Here is a 12,115-nt window from a genome sequence, read left to right as displayed (position 1 = left end):
GCCAATAAGGAAGCCCCCTTAAGGAAGGCGGGAGCCCAGCTAGCCAATGGTTATGCAACATTGGGGGGCGGGGTTTGCGAGCTAACAGGTTAGGTTGAGTCGAGCCTGAAACCTATTTCCATCTGGGGGAGGAAATCAGCTGACGTCTATTTTTTTTTCTTTGCAATCTTACTGAGTTTTTTTTTAAATGTTTAAAACTTTTTTTTTGGGGGGGGGGGTGGTGGTCGCATGTTTGCAGCTGCGTGTTTACAGTTTTGCTTCTGCTAAGTAGAATTGAAAAAACAATTGAAAAATTAAACTAAAGCAAAATACTGCGGATGCTGGAAGTCTGAAATAAAAACAGAGAATGCTGGAGAAGCTTAGTAAGTCAGGCAGTACCTGGAAGATGTTAAGAGTTAAAGTTTTTGAGCAAGTACAGTGTCAGGGAAAGGGGGGAGGGGAGGAAAGAACAGAAGGGAAGGTCGGTGATAGGGTGGAGGGCACGAGTGATTAAATGACAAAAGGGATGATGGTGTAAGGCAAGGAAGGTGGTAATGGTTAAGAAACAAAAGATTGATCAGGAGTAGCTGTCAATGGCAGCAGCAGAACCATTACCAGCACTAGCTGATCGAAAAAATGGGAGCAGTGGTTATGATCTGAGGTTATTGAAATCATTGTTGAGTCCGGAAGGTTGTAAAGTGCCTAAACAAAAGATGAGATGCTATTCTTCGAGCTTCTGTTGAGCTTCATTGGAACAGTGTAAGAGGCCGAGGTCAGAGTAGGAAGGGGCAGGGGAATTTTGCTTGCCATTTTAATTCCCCTTCCCACTCCTACTCTGACCTTCCCACCCCCTTCCCTGGCTCTGTACTTGCTCAAAAACTTTAACTCTTTTAACAGCTTCCAGTTCTGACGAAAGGTCTTCGACCTGAAATGTTAACTCTATTTCTTTCTCCACAGATGCTGCCTGACTTGCTGAGCTTCTCCAGCATTTTCTGTTTTTATCTGAAAAAATAAACATGCAGTTTTGTAAACTGCTGCCCCAGTTTTATCCCTCCTGTCCTGCAACTATTAACATCTGGCTGATTTATATTCTCCAGCATCTCGCCCAAGTAGCCATTTGCAATACGCAAGCCTAGCAGTGCGTGTTAAGCTATGTGGCTAACAGAGTGGTTCCTAACTGAGCCCACTCCTGTTTGTACCTGTCCGAACAGATGCACTTTCCAGCAGGGGTTATTAAATAGTGGATCAGGAGGATGAACTCTGATACAGACCAAGAAATTGCTGATTTATGTGACTCAGTATCACACTATCTGTGTGTGTTTCATTTATTTTCTTTTGGATTTGGGATGAGGTTGGTTCGTTGTTTCCAAAAACAACACTGGAATTAATTTTGAAACATGGCAACTCTCTTAATGTCTGTGAGTCTTCCATAAGTGCATAAAACTCTAAAATGTGGGAGATGAAATTACTTTGGACAACTAGAACGATGGATGTTTTGGGTTGATGAAATCATTAAATTCCCTTGCATGGTGGTTGATGTATGAGAGGAGAGTAGTACATAGAAGCAGAGTGAAATAGTGATCCACAGCTGAATTTGTATGGCAGCACCTTGGTAACTGAGAGCTTGGATGTGTAAAGCTTTTGGGCCAGATTTTGCTGTCAAAATAATAGTGAGGCCAGTGGCGCTCGCTGTTACTTATGCGCAAATGGTTCAGCAACTTCAGACGAGGGGGAGATGTGCAGTTGAATGCGGATATCCAAAAGTTGCTGTCAGAGTTGCACCGCTCTGCCGATAACTTTCTGAAAACGGCATTTCGCTATCTGCCTCACCATTGAAATGCACTGAACAGCACGAAGTTGCTGTATTTGTACAGTAGATATGCTAAACTCACCACAGAAAGTTGAGTTAAGTCATTTCAAGCCTTAGTGTCCTTTTAACGTGATAAGTGTTAATTACTGTCAATCAACCTCTCTGCTGAAAATTAATTATTACAAGTGTGATGGTCTCATTCCTTCAGGTATTGATGTTGGAGATTTTAAACATGTAAAATTTAAATTTTTAAAACTTTTTTCCTTTCTGTCTCTTTTTTTCTCTCTTAATGCAATCTTTTTTCCCCTCTTCTTTCTGTACCTGATTTGACATTGAATTCACCCCCTCTAACTTACACTTCCTTCTCAGTCCTTGTGCTGTTAATTTCACAATCCTGCAATCTGATTGGTTAAGGAGATACCCTTTGCTTGCCCTGTTCACTCAGGTCCCGGATGCCCTATTTCTCTCGCTGTGACGTTATCAGCTTGCACTTTCACCAACTTGCCACGTAAAAATCTAAAAGTGGAAGGGCAAGTCTCACTAACAGCAGACGTCATCAGATGCCCAACTACAGCAAATTATGGGCCATTATCTCTGAACTTTTTTTTAAAAAATGTTCATTGTTCAGACCTGTGCATTGCATTTCTCAAAAAAATCCCATTCTGAATTGAAAATGATTTTAAAATTTCTTTGGTATATAGTGTTTGCATTTGTTAGACAAAGTACAAATGCCTCAAGGGACATCCCAGAAAATTTAGAATCTGTTCAGTATTATTTTTAATTTTCTATACATTTAGAAATAGGATATTTAGTTCTGCTTCTCAGTCATTAAATGTTATAAAATCAAAGTTCCTCTTTTAGAGAATGAAACCTCTCATTTTCTTGTTTTTTTGGTTGCCCTTTGGTCTTTTTCTCTCTGAAATTCCTCTTTGTTTCTGCAGTTACTCTGGTGTACCTCATGATGGTTGATGATGGGTGGGTGGATGACCAGCTGCCTGGCCTTCTTAGACTGCCAGGAGAATAGCTGGGCAATCGCTTCCCACGTGAGGTGTCTCCCTATAGCAGTGTGGCTAGGATTGGGAACTTGGTGTCTTTGGGGAGCTGGAACCATTGCCCTACCATTTCCATTGTCCTGCACCTAATGTACTGCCAAAGTCTTTACTAAGGATGCATTCTGAGTGACTATATTGGTCAGAAATCCAGATTTGTTAAACATGATCTAATAACCCCAAATTAGATAGAAAATATATCTGGTCCATCTCTTTATCTCTGGTCTATCTCTTTTCCCCTTCCCCAAGCTTAGAAGGGAAAATTACATTCATGGATCACTAGATTGTTTTATATGTCTCCCACCCCCTTCAGCAAGGCCCTCCTGTATTGCATTGCACCCTGCTGGAGAAAGTGGGCAGGCCTGTGCTCTGAGGCCTCTGCCAACACTACTTTATAACCAGCCAGTAAACCACGTATGATAATGGCCTGGGATGAGAAACTATTGGATGTTTAGTTTTCTCTCGCCTTTCTTGAGGCGAAGTATCTGGCCGCAAAGTTGAAATTCAAAACTTGGTACATGGAGACAAGTAAGCACAGAGTCCCACCTACCCCTGTGTTGTACATTGTATAGGATTCTAGCGAGCTGTGTTGCTAGTGTCTTGTTGAGATTAATAGGTGGGGAGAAGCGGGAGCTTAATGTGAGTAGCAGTATTTTTGTTGGGCATTTACTGTATTCTGCATGCCCTCTCCTAAAAGACACTTTTTAACATTGATAAAAATAACCAGTTTTGAGAGATTTTTGTGCAGGATCATTCTATTAGAAAAGAAAATCCAAGAGTCTTTTAAATGCAGTTTGCTTAACCCAAGTGAGAATCAATTACAGTAGCTATATTTTCATGGAGAGTAAGGCTGTTAATTCAACAACAACTTGCATTTATCTAGTGCCTTTAACGGAGTAACATGTCCCAAGGCACTTCACAGTCTGAGAATAATTGATCATGTGCTTCATTTCATTTCTTTACAGAAAGATCTCGTGTTAAGGCCTGAACTAGAAAGATTTTGTATTTCTGACGTATTGCTGTAACAAAATCAACCTGATTTGTATTTTACTTGATTTTGATTTGGCATGAAATTGAATCATAGAATGTTACAACACAGAGAATGGCCATTTGGCCCATTACGTCAGTGCTGGTGTCTTTCTCCATGAGCCACCTTGTCCAATCTCATTATGCTGCTCACTTCCCTTTTCCTTTTAATGTTTCTTTTTCAAATAGCTATCTAATTCCTTTTTAAATGAATTTGTGGACTCTGCTTCAACAACAGATTGTTCTAACCTTTCAGGGAATTTTTCTAACCTTTTTGTGGCGATCTTAAATTTTTTACCTATTGCTACCATATTGCCTACCAGTGTATTTACCTTTATTATTACCCCTTAATCTTATCTTTCTCTTCCAGTGAAAAATGCCCTAACTTCTCAAGTGTCTTTTTATAACTTTAACCCCTCATTCCTGGTAACAACCTGACAACTGTGTCTGTCAGCACATTTTCTTTAGAAGGTGTAAGTATTTCCTTGCGAGTGCTCATACTCAGTACAGTGATAGAATGCATCTAAAATTTAAATCACCAGGGACCAGAATGTTACAGTGCATTAACTACAATTTGCATTTATATAGTGCCTTTAATGTAGCCAAATGTCCCACGGTATTTCATAGGCAGAAACAGATGCTGAGCAGTAGAACATTTCGGGGAAGTGACTGAAAGCATGGTCAATGGGATAGGTTTATGGAGAGAGTTCCAGAGTGTGGAGCCAAGATGGTTGAAGATTCTACCACTGAAGGTGAGCAGAAGAGATGGAGGACTACGGGAGGAAGTCACTGTTGGTACGTGCTGGTGCATAGGGCTGGAGGAAGCTGCAGAGGGGCTTGGGCGTGGAGAGATTTATATGAGGGTTTTGAATTTGATGTACAAGAGGGATTGGGGGGAAAATGGAGGTTGTCGAGGGCATAGGTAATAGGAGAGCATAACTTAGTGCGGAATAGGATGAAGGCAGCAGAGTTTTGGATGAGTTGGAGTTTATGCAGCATGGAACATGGGAGGCTGGCAAGGAAAGCTTTGGAGTAGTCAAACATGGAGCTGAGAAAGGTTTGGATGAGGGTGATGCAAAGATGGAGACAGGTGATGTTGAGAAGTGGAAATAGTCAGTCTTGGTCGAAGCCAAACAGAGTGCTTTGGTCTTGTAGAAAGTTCTAATGTGGTTGTAGAGTTAAGGATGATGGCAGAGATGTACAGGTGGGTGTTACTGGCATTCGTATAGAAATTGAATCCGTGCCTACAGATGACGTTGCGGAGGGGCAACATGTAGATGAATAGGAAGAGGCCAAAAATAGTACTTTGAGGTACTCCGAGGTAACCATGTGAAGAGAAGCCTTTGCAAGAGATGTGCTGGCTACATTGGGACCAAGGAAGCAAATTTATAAAATTACCCCTATGATTTTAACCTGAACCTGCATTTGAACCCAGTGCAAACTGGCATTTTCTGGATTTAAAGTTAATTTTGGTGATCTCAGCTCAGTTTGTAATGTGTGCATAAGTTGGCATTAAATAGTGTGTCAGTTGCACTGACAAGGTTGCCCCAGACTTCTTACTTGTGTCAAAGATTAAGGCTCCGTTATTTACAGGGAGCGGGGGAGGGGTGGACGTAGCGGCCAGGTAACCCGGAGGTCCTGATTTAACGGCAGGACCTTATGTTTAAATTTTTTTAGTCTGTTTCCCAGCCGACAGCCATCCAGATTGAGAGGCAGGCTGTCGGATGGGAAGGCCTGTGCTGGTAGGCCACAGCCGGGGAGGGGAGCGGAGCAGGGCAGAGAGGTGAGGGGGTGATTGTGAAGGCCTTGGGGAGGTCGGAAAGGTCGAGAGGCGATCAGAGGTCAGGGGGGGCGGGGGTCGGCCGGCCGGCCGATTTTGGGGGCAAAGTAGGTTTGCTTGGTAGGCGTTAAATCCAAAAGTCTGCTTAAAATTTGAGGCACGTAACCTCGTTAAAATATTTAAATTATGCGAGAGAGCAGGTTGCTCGCCCGCCCTCCAACCCGCCTCCGTTAAAACTGGAAGTGGACGCATTGGAGGCAGATTTCTGATTTTTGAAATATTAACCCCGCCCATCCTGGTGGGTTAAAATTCCCCTCTAAATGTCTTTGGAGGGAATGCACAATGCAGTAAATCTCCTGGTGTGGGAAAATGGAAATGTCAAAATGTAATATGGGGTGTTCTTAAATTGGGAATTAAGGCACACTGTTGGAACAGTTTTGAGGCAGTTTTATGCAAAATTTTGTACTGTGGTACCTTATCTGGCAGTAATGCAGAAAAGTGATCTGACACTGACTTGTTTCGCAGTGCTTTTTTCCAGCCCTCAGTCTGCTAGTTGGAGAGTTAAATTTTCCAGCCCTGAAATAGCTCACACTTGGACAGAGCCAGAGTCAGGCAGGATGTGTTTTGATCCATTCAATAGGGTTCTCTTTCTTTCATAAAGAGTAAGGAAAGTCTAGAGAGGGCACTTTTTGCTCAAAGTGCTCATCCTTGCTTGTGGACAAGGAGGAAGGGAATTTAGCTTACCATTTACAAATAAAAAGCACTAATTTTGTAACCTCGTTGAAAGCTGCCATTTTAGATATCCTTACTTCCACTGCCATTCCAGTGATGTTGGTTATGGGGAGTGGCCGTCTGCATCCTGGAGTGAATCCATCCATTTTATTGGGGGTTGACACTTTGGACAGGCCTCAAAACTGATCCCGGGTTTGTGTGGTGTAGGTATTTTTGTGTACAGATTGAAATTATTGATCTGGGGGTGGCTTCCATTGATAAATTGCAGTGTTGTAGAACGTGGTGAAATTATGACACCAGACATGCAGGGGAGATCAAATCATTTCTATCCAAGGGAAATTGGAGAGGAAATCAGAATTTGGGAAAGATACACAGAATGGGGAAGAGAAAAATGAAATTTAAATTGATTGTGATGTGACATTGTAATTTGTATTTCCAATCAGATAATGAATCAAAACGAAAAAGAAAGGTAGCAGAAATCTTCCAGGCCTTAAACAGCTCTCCGGTGGATGTGGCTGCACTGAGGAGAATGGCAATCAGCGAAGGTGGTCTTCTGACAGATGAGATCCGCTGCAAAGTGTGGCCAAAGCTGCTTAATGTAAGCACAGATGAACTAGCCCCCAAACCAGGTACAACTTTTGTTCCAAGTATTTGATCAGAATCCTGTTCTGAGATGCATAGTTATCTTGGGCTGTTGTTGGTACAGTAAAGATCCTAAAGTTTGGAACTGATATGGGCTTGAAATTAAAGCTACTGGACAACTAGTTGCCATAGTCACAGGCCTAGAGAAAAACCACTATTTCAGCTTTGGTTTCAAATGAAACGTGCATCTTTTTTGAAACATTTATAGAGGCAGTTGGTCTTTGCAAACTACCACCCCACCTCCAATCTCCCTTTCCTCTCAAGTCCTTGAACGTGCTGTCGCCTCCCAAATCCATGCCCATCTTTCCCGCAACTTCATGTTTGATCCCCTGTAATCAGATTACCACCCATGCCACTGCAAAGTCACAAATTACATTCTATGTGACTGTGACCATGGTGCACTATCCCTCCTCATCCTTCTTGACCTGTCTGCAGCCTTTGACATGGTTGACCACACACCATCCTCCTCCAACGCCTCTCCTGCTTTATCCAGCTGAGTGGAACTGCCCTTGCCTGGTTTCATTCATAAATAGCCAGAGAATCTCCTGCAATGGCTTCTCTTCCCACACCGTTACCTCTGGAGTCCCCCAAGAATCCGTGTCTCGGGCTGAACCACTTTTCGCAACCTCTTGCGTCCTATTTGACCCTGAGCTGATCTTCTGAACCCATAACCTCTCCATCACCAAGACCGTCTACTTTCACCTCCGTAATATCACCCATCTCTGCCCCTACCTCAGGCCATCTGCTGCTGAAACGTTCACCCATGCCTTTGTTACCTCCAGACTCGACTATTCCAATGCACTCCTGGCCGGCCTCCCACCTTCCACCCTTTGTAAACTTCAGCTCATCCAAAACTCTGCTGCCCATTTCCTAACTTGCACCAAGTCCCGTTTATCCATCACCCCTATGCTTGCTGATGTAGATTGGCTCCCAGTCCAGCAATACCTCGAATTTAAAATTTTCATCCTTGTGTGCAAATCTCTCCATGGCCTCGTCCTCCCTATCTCTAACCTCCTCGGCCCTACAACCCTCCGAGAACTCTGTGTTCCTCCAATTCTGGCATCTTGTGGATCCCCGATTTCCTTCAGCCCACCATTAGCGGCTGTGCCTTCAGCTGGCTAGGCCCTAAGCTCTGGAATTCCCTCCCTAAACCTCTCCGCCTCTCTACCTCTCTCTCTTTAAAATGTACCTGTTTGACCAAGCTTTTGGTCACCTGTCCTAATATCTCCTTATGTGGCTCGGTGTCAAATGTTATCTGATAACGCTCTTGTGAAGCACCTTGGGATGTTTTACTACATTAAAGGTGCTATATAAATGCAAGTCGTTGTTAAAAATCTTGCATAATATGCTTGCTGCCTGGGTGAGAACTGTGACATTAGTTGGAATGTATTCACTAGTCCATTGGATCAGTCACGCTCCCTGCTTTCAGTTGTCTTCTGCAGAATGTACAATTAATGCACAAATTCACAATTTCAAGCATCTATTTTGAATTTTAAAAATATGCTTTATTCTGCTATGTCATTTCCTAGCAAAGGAGCAGACAGTTTTTCACATTGCTGTCTGTTAAGAAAAACTACCAATTTTCTTCATTCCTTGGTCTTCTCCTGAAGTCACTGGCTCCTTCTGGGATATGGTTTCATGGGTGCTGTTCACCCAATGGCTACTTTTGTGCAAAGTCAAGAAAGCCAAATCCTATTCTCAACCAACATCCACACTTCCTAGCACGAGTTAAGAAAGAATGAACTTGCATTTATATTGCGTCTTTCACGTTCTCAGGATGTCCCTAAGTGTTTTACAGCCGACAAATTACTTTTGAAGTGTCGTCACAGTTGTTTTGTAAACAAAACTATGCAAATTTTCACAGCAGGTTCCCATCAACAGCAGTGAGACGAATAAATCAGTTGATCTGATTTTTGATGGTGATGATTGAAGGATAAATGTTGGCCAGAACACTGGGAGAACTCGCCAACTACTCTTCGAGTAATGCTATGAGATCTTTTTGGTCCACCGGAGAGGGCAGATGGGTTCTCGGTTTCACGTCTCACCCGAAAGGCAGTGATGCAGCACTCTCAGTAATGCGCTATGTGTGCTTGAACCAATGACCTTCTGGCTCAGAGGAGTGGGCACTATTGCTGAGCCAAGACTGACACTTATCATAGAATCATTATAAGTTATGGCACTGAAGGAGGCCATTCGGCCCATTGTGTCAGTGCCGGCCAAAAAAGAGCTATCCAGCTTAACCCCACTTTCCAGCACTTGGTCCATAGCCCTGTAGGTTACGGCACTTCAAGTGCACATCCAAGTACTTTTTAAATGAGTTGAGGGTTTCTACCTCTACCACCCTTTCAGGCATTGAATTCGAGACCCCCCCCCGCCACCCTCTGGGTGAAAAACATTCTCCTCAGCTCCCCTCTAATCTTTCTACCAATCACTTTAAATCTATGCCCCCTGGTCGCTGACCCCTCTGCTAAGGGAAATAGGTCCTCCCTATCCACTCTATCTAGTCCCGTCATAATTTTATATCCCTCAATTAAACCTCCCCTTAGCCTCCTTTGTTCCAAAGGAAACAACCCCAGCCTATCCAATCTTTTCTCGTCGCTAAAATTCTCCAGCCCTGGCAACATCCTCGTAAATCTCCTCTGTACTCTCTCTAGTGCAATCACATATTTCCTGTAATGTGACTGGAACTGTACGTTGCAGTAGTCAAGCTGAGGCCTAACTAATGTTTTATGCAGTTCTAGCATAACCTCCCTGCTCTTATATTCTGTGCCTCAGCTAATAAAGGAAAGTATCCTGTATGCCTTTTAAACCACCTTAACTACCTGTCCTGCTACCTTCAGGGATCTGTGGACATACACTTTACTGGATAGTGATCAATAATGAGCCTCTGGCTGATTTTAGCAAATTACCTGTACAATGATGAATAAAGATTTTTTTTAATGTGCAAGATGGCAGTGGAGTTGGGAAAGAGATTTGAGAAACTAATTCTACAGAATCATCTAGTGGCCAGTGTCTGCAAAGATGTAGAGAGTTGGCAGCAAAATTCAATGGGAAATGTTGACACAAAAATATGATCAAAAATCATACAATAGGAAGTAAGCTTTATGGATAGGAAGTGCATGCCCCATGCAAGATTTTTACTACAAGATAGATATATCTTTCTTCCCTAACCTAGGGGGGGACTTTGGCTAATTGTAAACCACTACTGAACAGGCTGGGGCTCTTTCCCCTAGAAAAGAGAAGGCTGAGGGGTGATCTAATAGAGCTCTTGAAAATTATGAAGGGGTTTGTTAGGGTAGACATAGAGAAAATGTTTCCGCTTGTGGGGGAATCCAAAACTAGGGGACATAAATATAAGATAGTCACTAATAAATTCAATAAGGAATTCAGGAGAAACTTCTTTACCCAGAGAGTGGGTAGAATGTGGAACTCGCTACTACATGGAGTAGTTGAGCTTAATAGCATAAATATATTTAAGGGGAAGCTCAATAAGTACATGAGGGAGAAGGGAATAGAAGGATATACTGATAAGGTGAAATGAAGTATGGTGGGAGGAGGCTCATGTGGAGCATAAACACCAGCATAGACCAGTTGGACCGAATGGCCTGTTTCTGTGCTGTAAATTCTATATAATTCTATTCTGGCTATGATTAGCTAACTCAGCGTAGATTACAGATCAAACCTGAAACCTTCTTGGTCTGTATGGATCAAATCTGCACTGGACATTGCATCTATCATCTGAGTTATTGGGAATTGTCTTCTACACATTTAAAGCTGATTATTGCTGTATTTTTAGTAAAGATGTATAATGCCAGAATTATGGAACTTGAGAAATATGAGTGATTTTAGCTCAAGATGTGGGAAAACATATAATGCATCTGTTCAGTGGATCGCTAGAGCTCCTAGGTGGCTGCTCTATTAATTGTGCAACATATTAATTAAATAGCAATTACCTAACCTTTGCAACAGGACCAGAACTCCGAGAGAACAATAAAGACTATCAACAGGTGTTACTGGATGTCCAGCGATCATTACGGCGATTTCCACGTGGTAAGTCACAGTGCAAAATATTTCAGTGCCTTTGGGTAAAAGTCTGCTGATGCAAAATGTGTTATGTGCTTGTTAAGAACTGGTTTATGCCTTGTCTTTTTCCCATTCGTGCAATTTTACAGATGTCCACAGACAGCAGTTTTTAATAATTTGGCAGTGGAGGTCAGGAATGTGCGTTGTGTAAGGGAGGAAGATGTGTTAAACAGATTAACTGGTCATTAATCTCACTGACATTTGTAGGATTTGTGTGCAAATTAACGTTACATTGCCTACATAATAGTTATTGCATTTCAAAGCAATTCATTGTATTTGAATTGCTTTGATGTAATCCTGCGAGATTGTGATAAAGTGCTAACTAATGCAAGTCTTTTTTATAGTGAAAGCAGCAATGGTTATAGTGACATCTCACTAGAGTAGAGGGAGAATATCCCTTTACTTCTGCTTTTCACCACCCGCTTACATGGACGATTCTCTCTGGTTCCTTGAGAGTGGTTAATGCAGAGTGATTTTGGAGATGCAGCATATTCAAGCACCAATCTGGTGTGCCAAGAGTACTGGTATGTGTGTTGTGTGCCTGTAAATCCTTCTCACAGATTGAGTTAGGATTGTTGCTATTAAGATGTGCTGAGGGTGGGAAGCCAAGTATTTCCCTAGAGGAACCGAGAGATGGATAAATAAGCACTGAGCTGCTCTGGCAATCCCCCTGTGACATTTGAACAGTATTTATGGTGACCCAGGAGGCAGGGAGCATGCCTGCCCTCATGGCTGTGGATGATGCACAGCACAGACCAAGAAATTAAAGGAGTGAAAAATTGTCCTAAAGAAGAAAGTATTTGCATAAGAACTGTGATCAGCATGGCTCTAGCACAAGATGTAATTGTCATTCAGGTTTCTTTTTCCCTTTCTACCCCCTTTCCCAGAAGTACAGTTCTGCGCTCAGATGCTGAGAACTGACTAAAGCAATCATAGCCATAGTGAGCAAAGACTCTGAATGTTTCAGGGCTGTTTGATCATGGAGCCTGGACATCACTTGTCACATTGAAATAT

The 12,115-nt window shown here is 42.5% G+C and overlaps 1 protein-coding gene across 2 annotated transcripts in view; it reads left to right on the top strand.

The window, feature by feature from the left end:
• The window catches only part of tbc1d20 (TBC1 domain family, member 20), a 49,351-nt gene that overhangs the window by 516 nt on the left and 36,720 nt on the right, over nucleotides 1–12,115 (top strand). Inside the window, exons 1-3 of one of the 2 annotated variants that reach the window (XM_068000249.1) lie at nucleotides 4,360–4,659; nucleotides 6,820–7,005; nucleotides 10,988–11,068. In XM_068000249.1, coding sequence (XP_067856350.1) covers nucleotides 4,542–4,659; nucleotides 6,820–7,005; nucleotides 10,988–11,068 — 385 coding nt within the window. In that variant the 5' untranslated portion in view covers nucleotides 4,360–4,541. Of the gene's footprint in view, nucleotides 1–4,359; nucleotides 4,660–6,819; nucleotides 7,006–10,987; nucleotides 11,069–12,115 lie in introns of those variants that run through there. The other variant, XM_068000250.1, reaches the window with a different exon arrangement.

This window comes from Heptranchias perlo, chromosome 19, assembly GCF_035084215.1.
Source record: "Heptranchias perlo isolate sHepPer1 chromosome 19, sHepPer1.hap1, whole genome shotgun sequence".
Classification (NCBI taxonomy): domain Eukaryota; kingdom Metazoa; phylum Chordata; class Chondrichthyes; order Hexanchiformes; family Hexanchidae; genus Heptranchias; species Heptranchias perlo.
The sequence above is the reverse complement of the archived record's forward strand: the minus strand, read 5'-3'. Positions and strand labels throughout refer to the sequence as shown.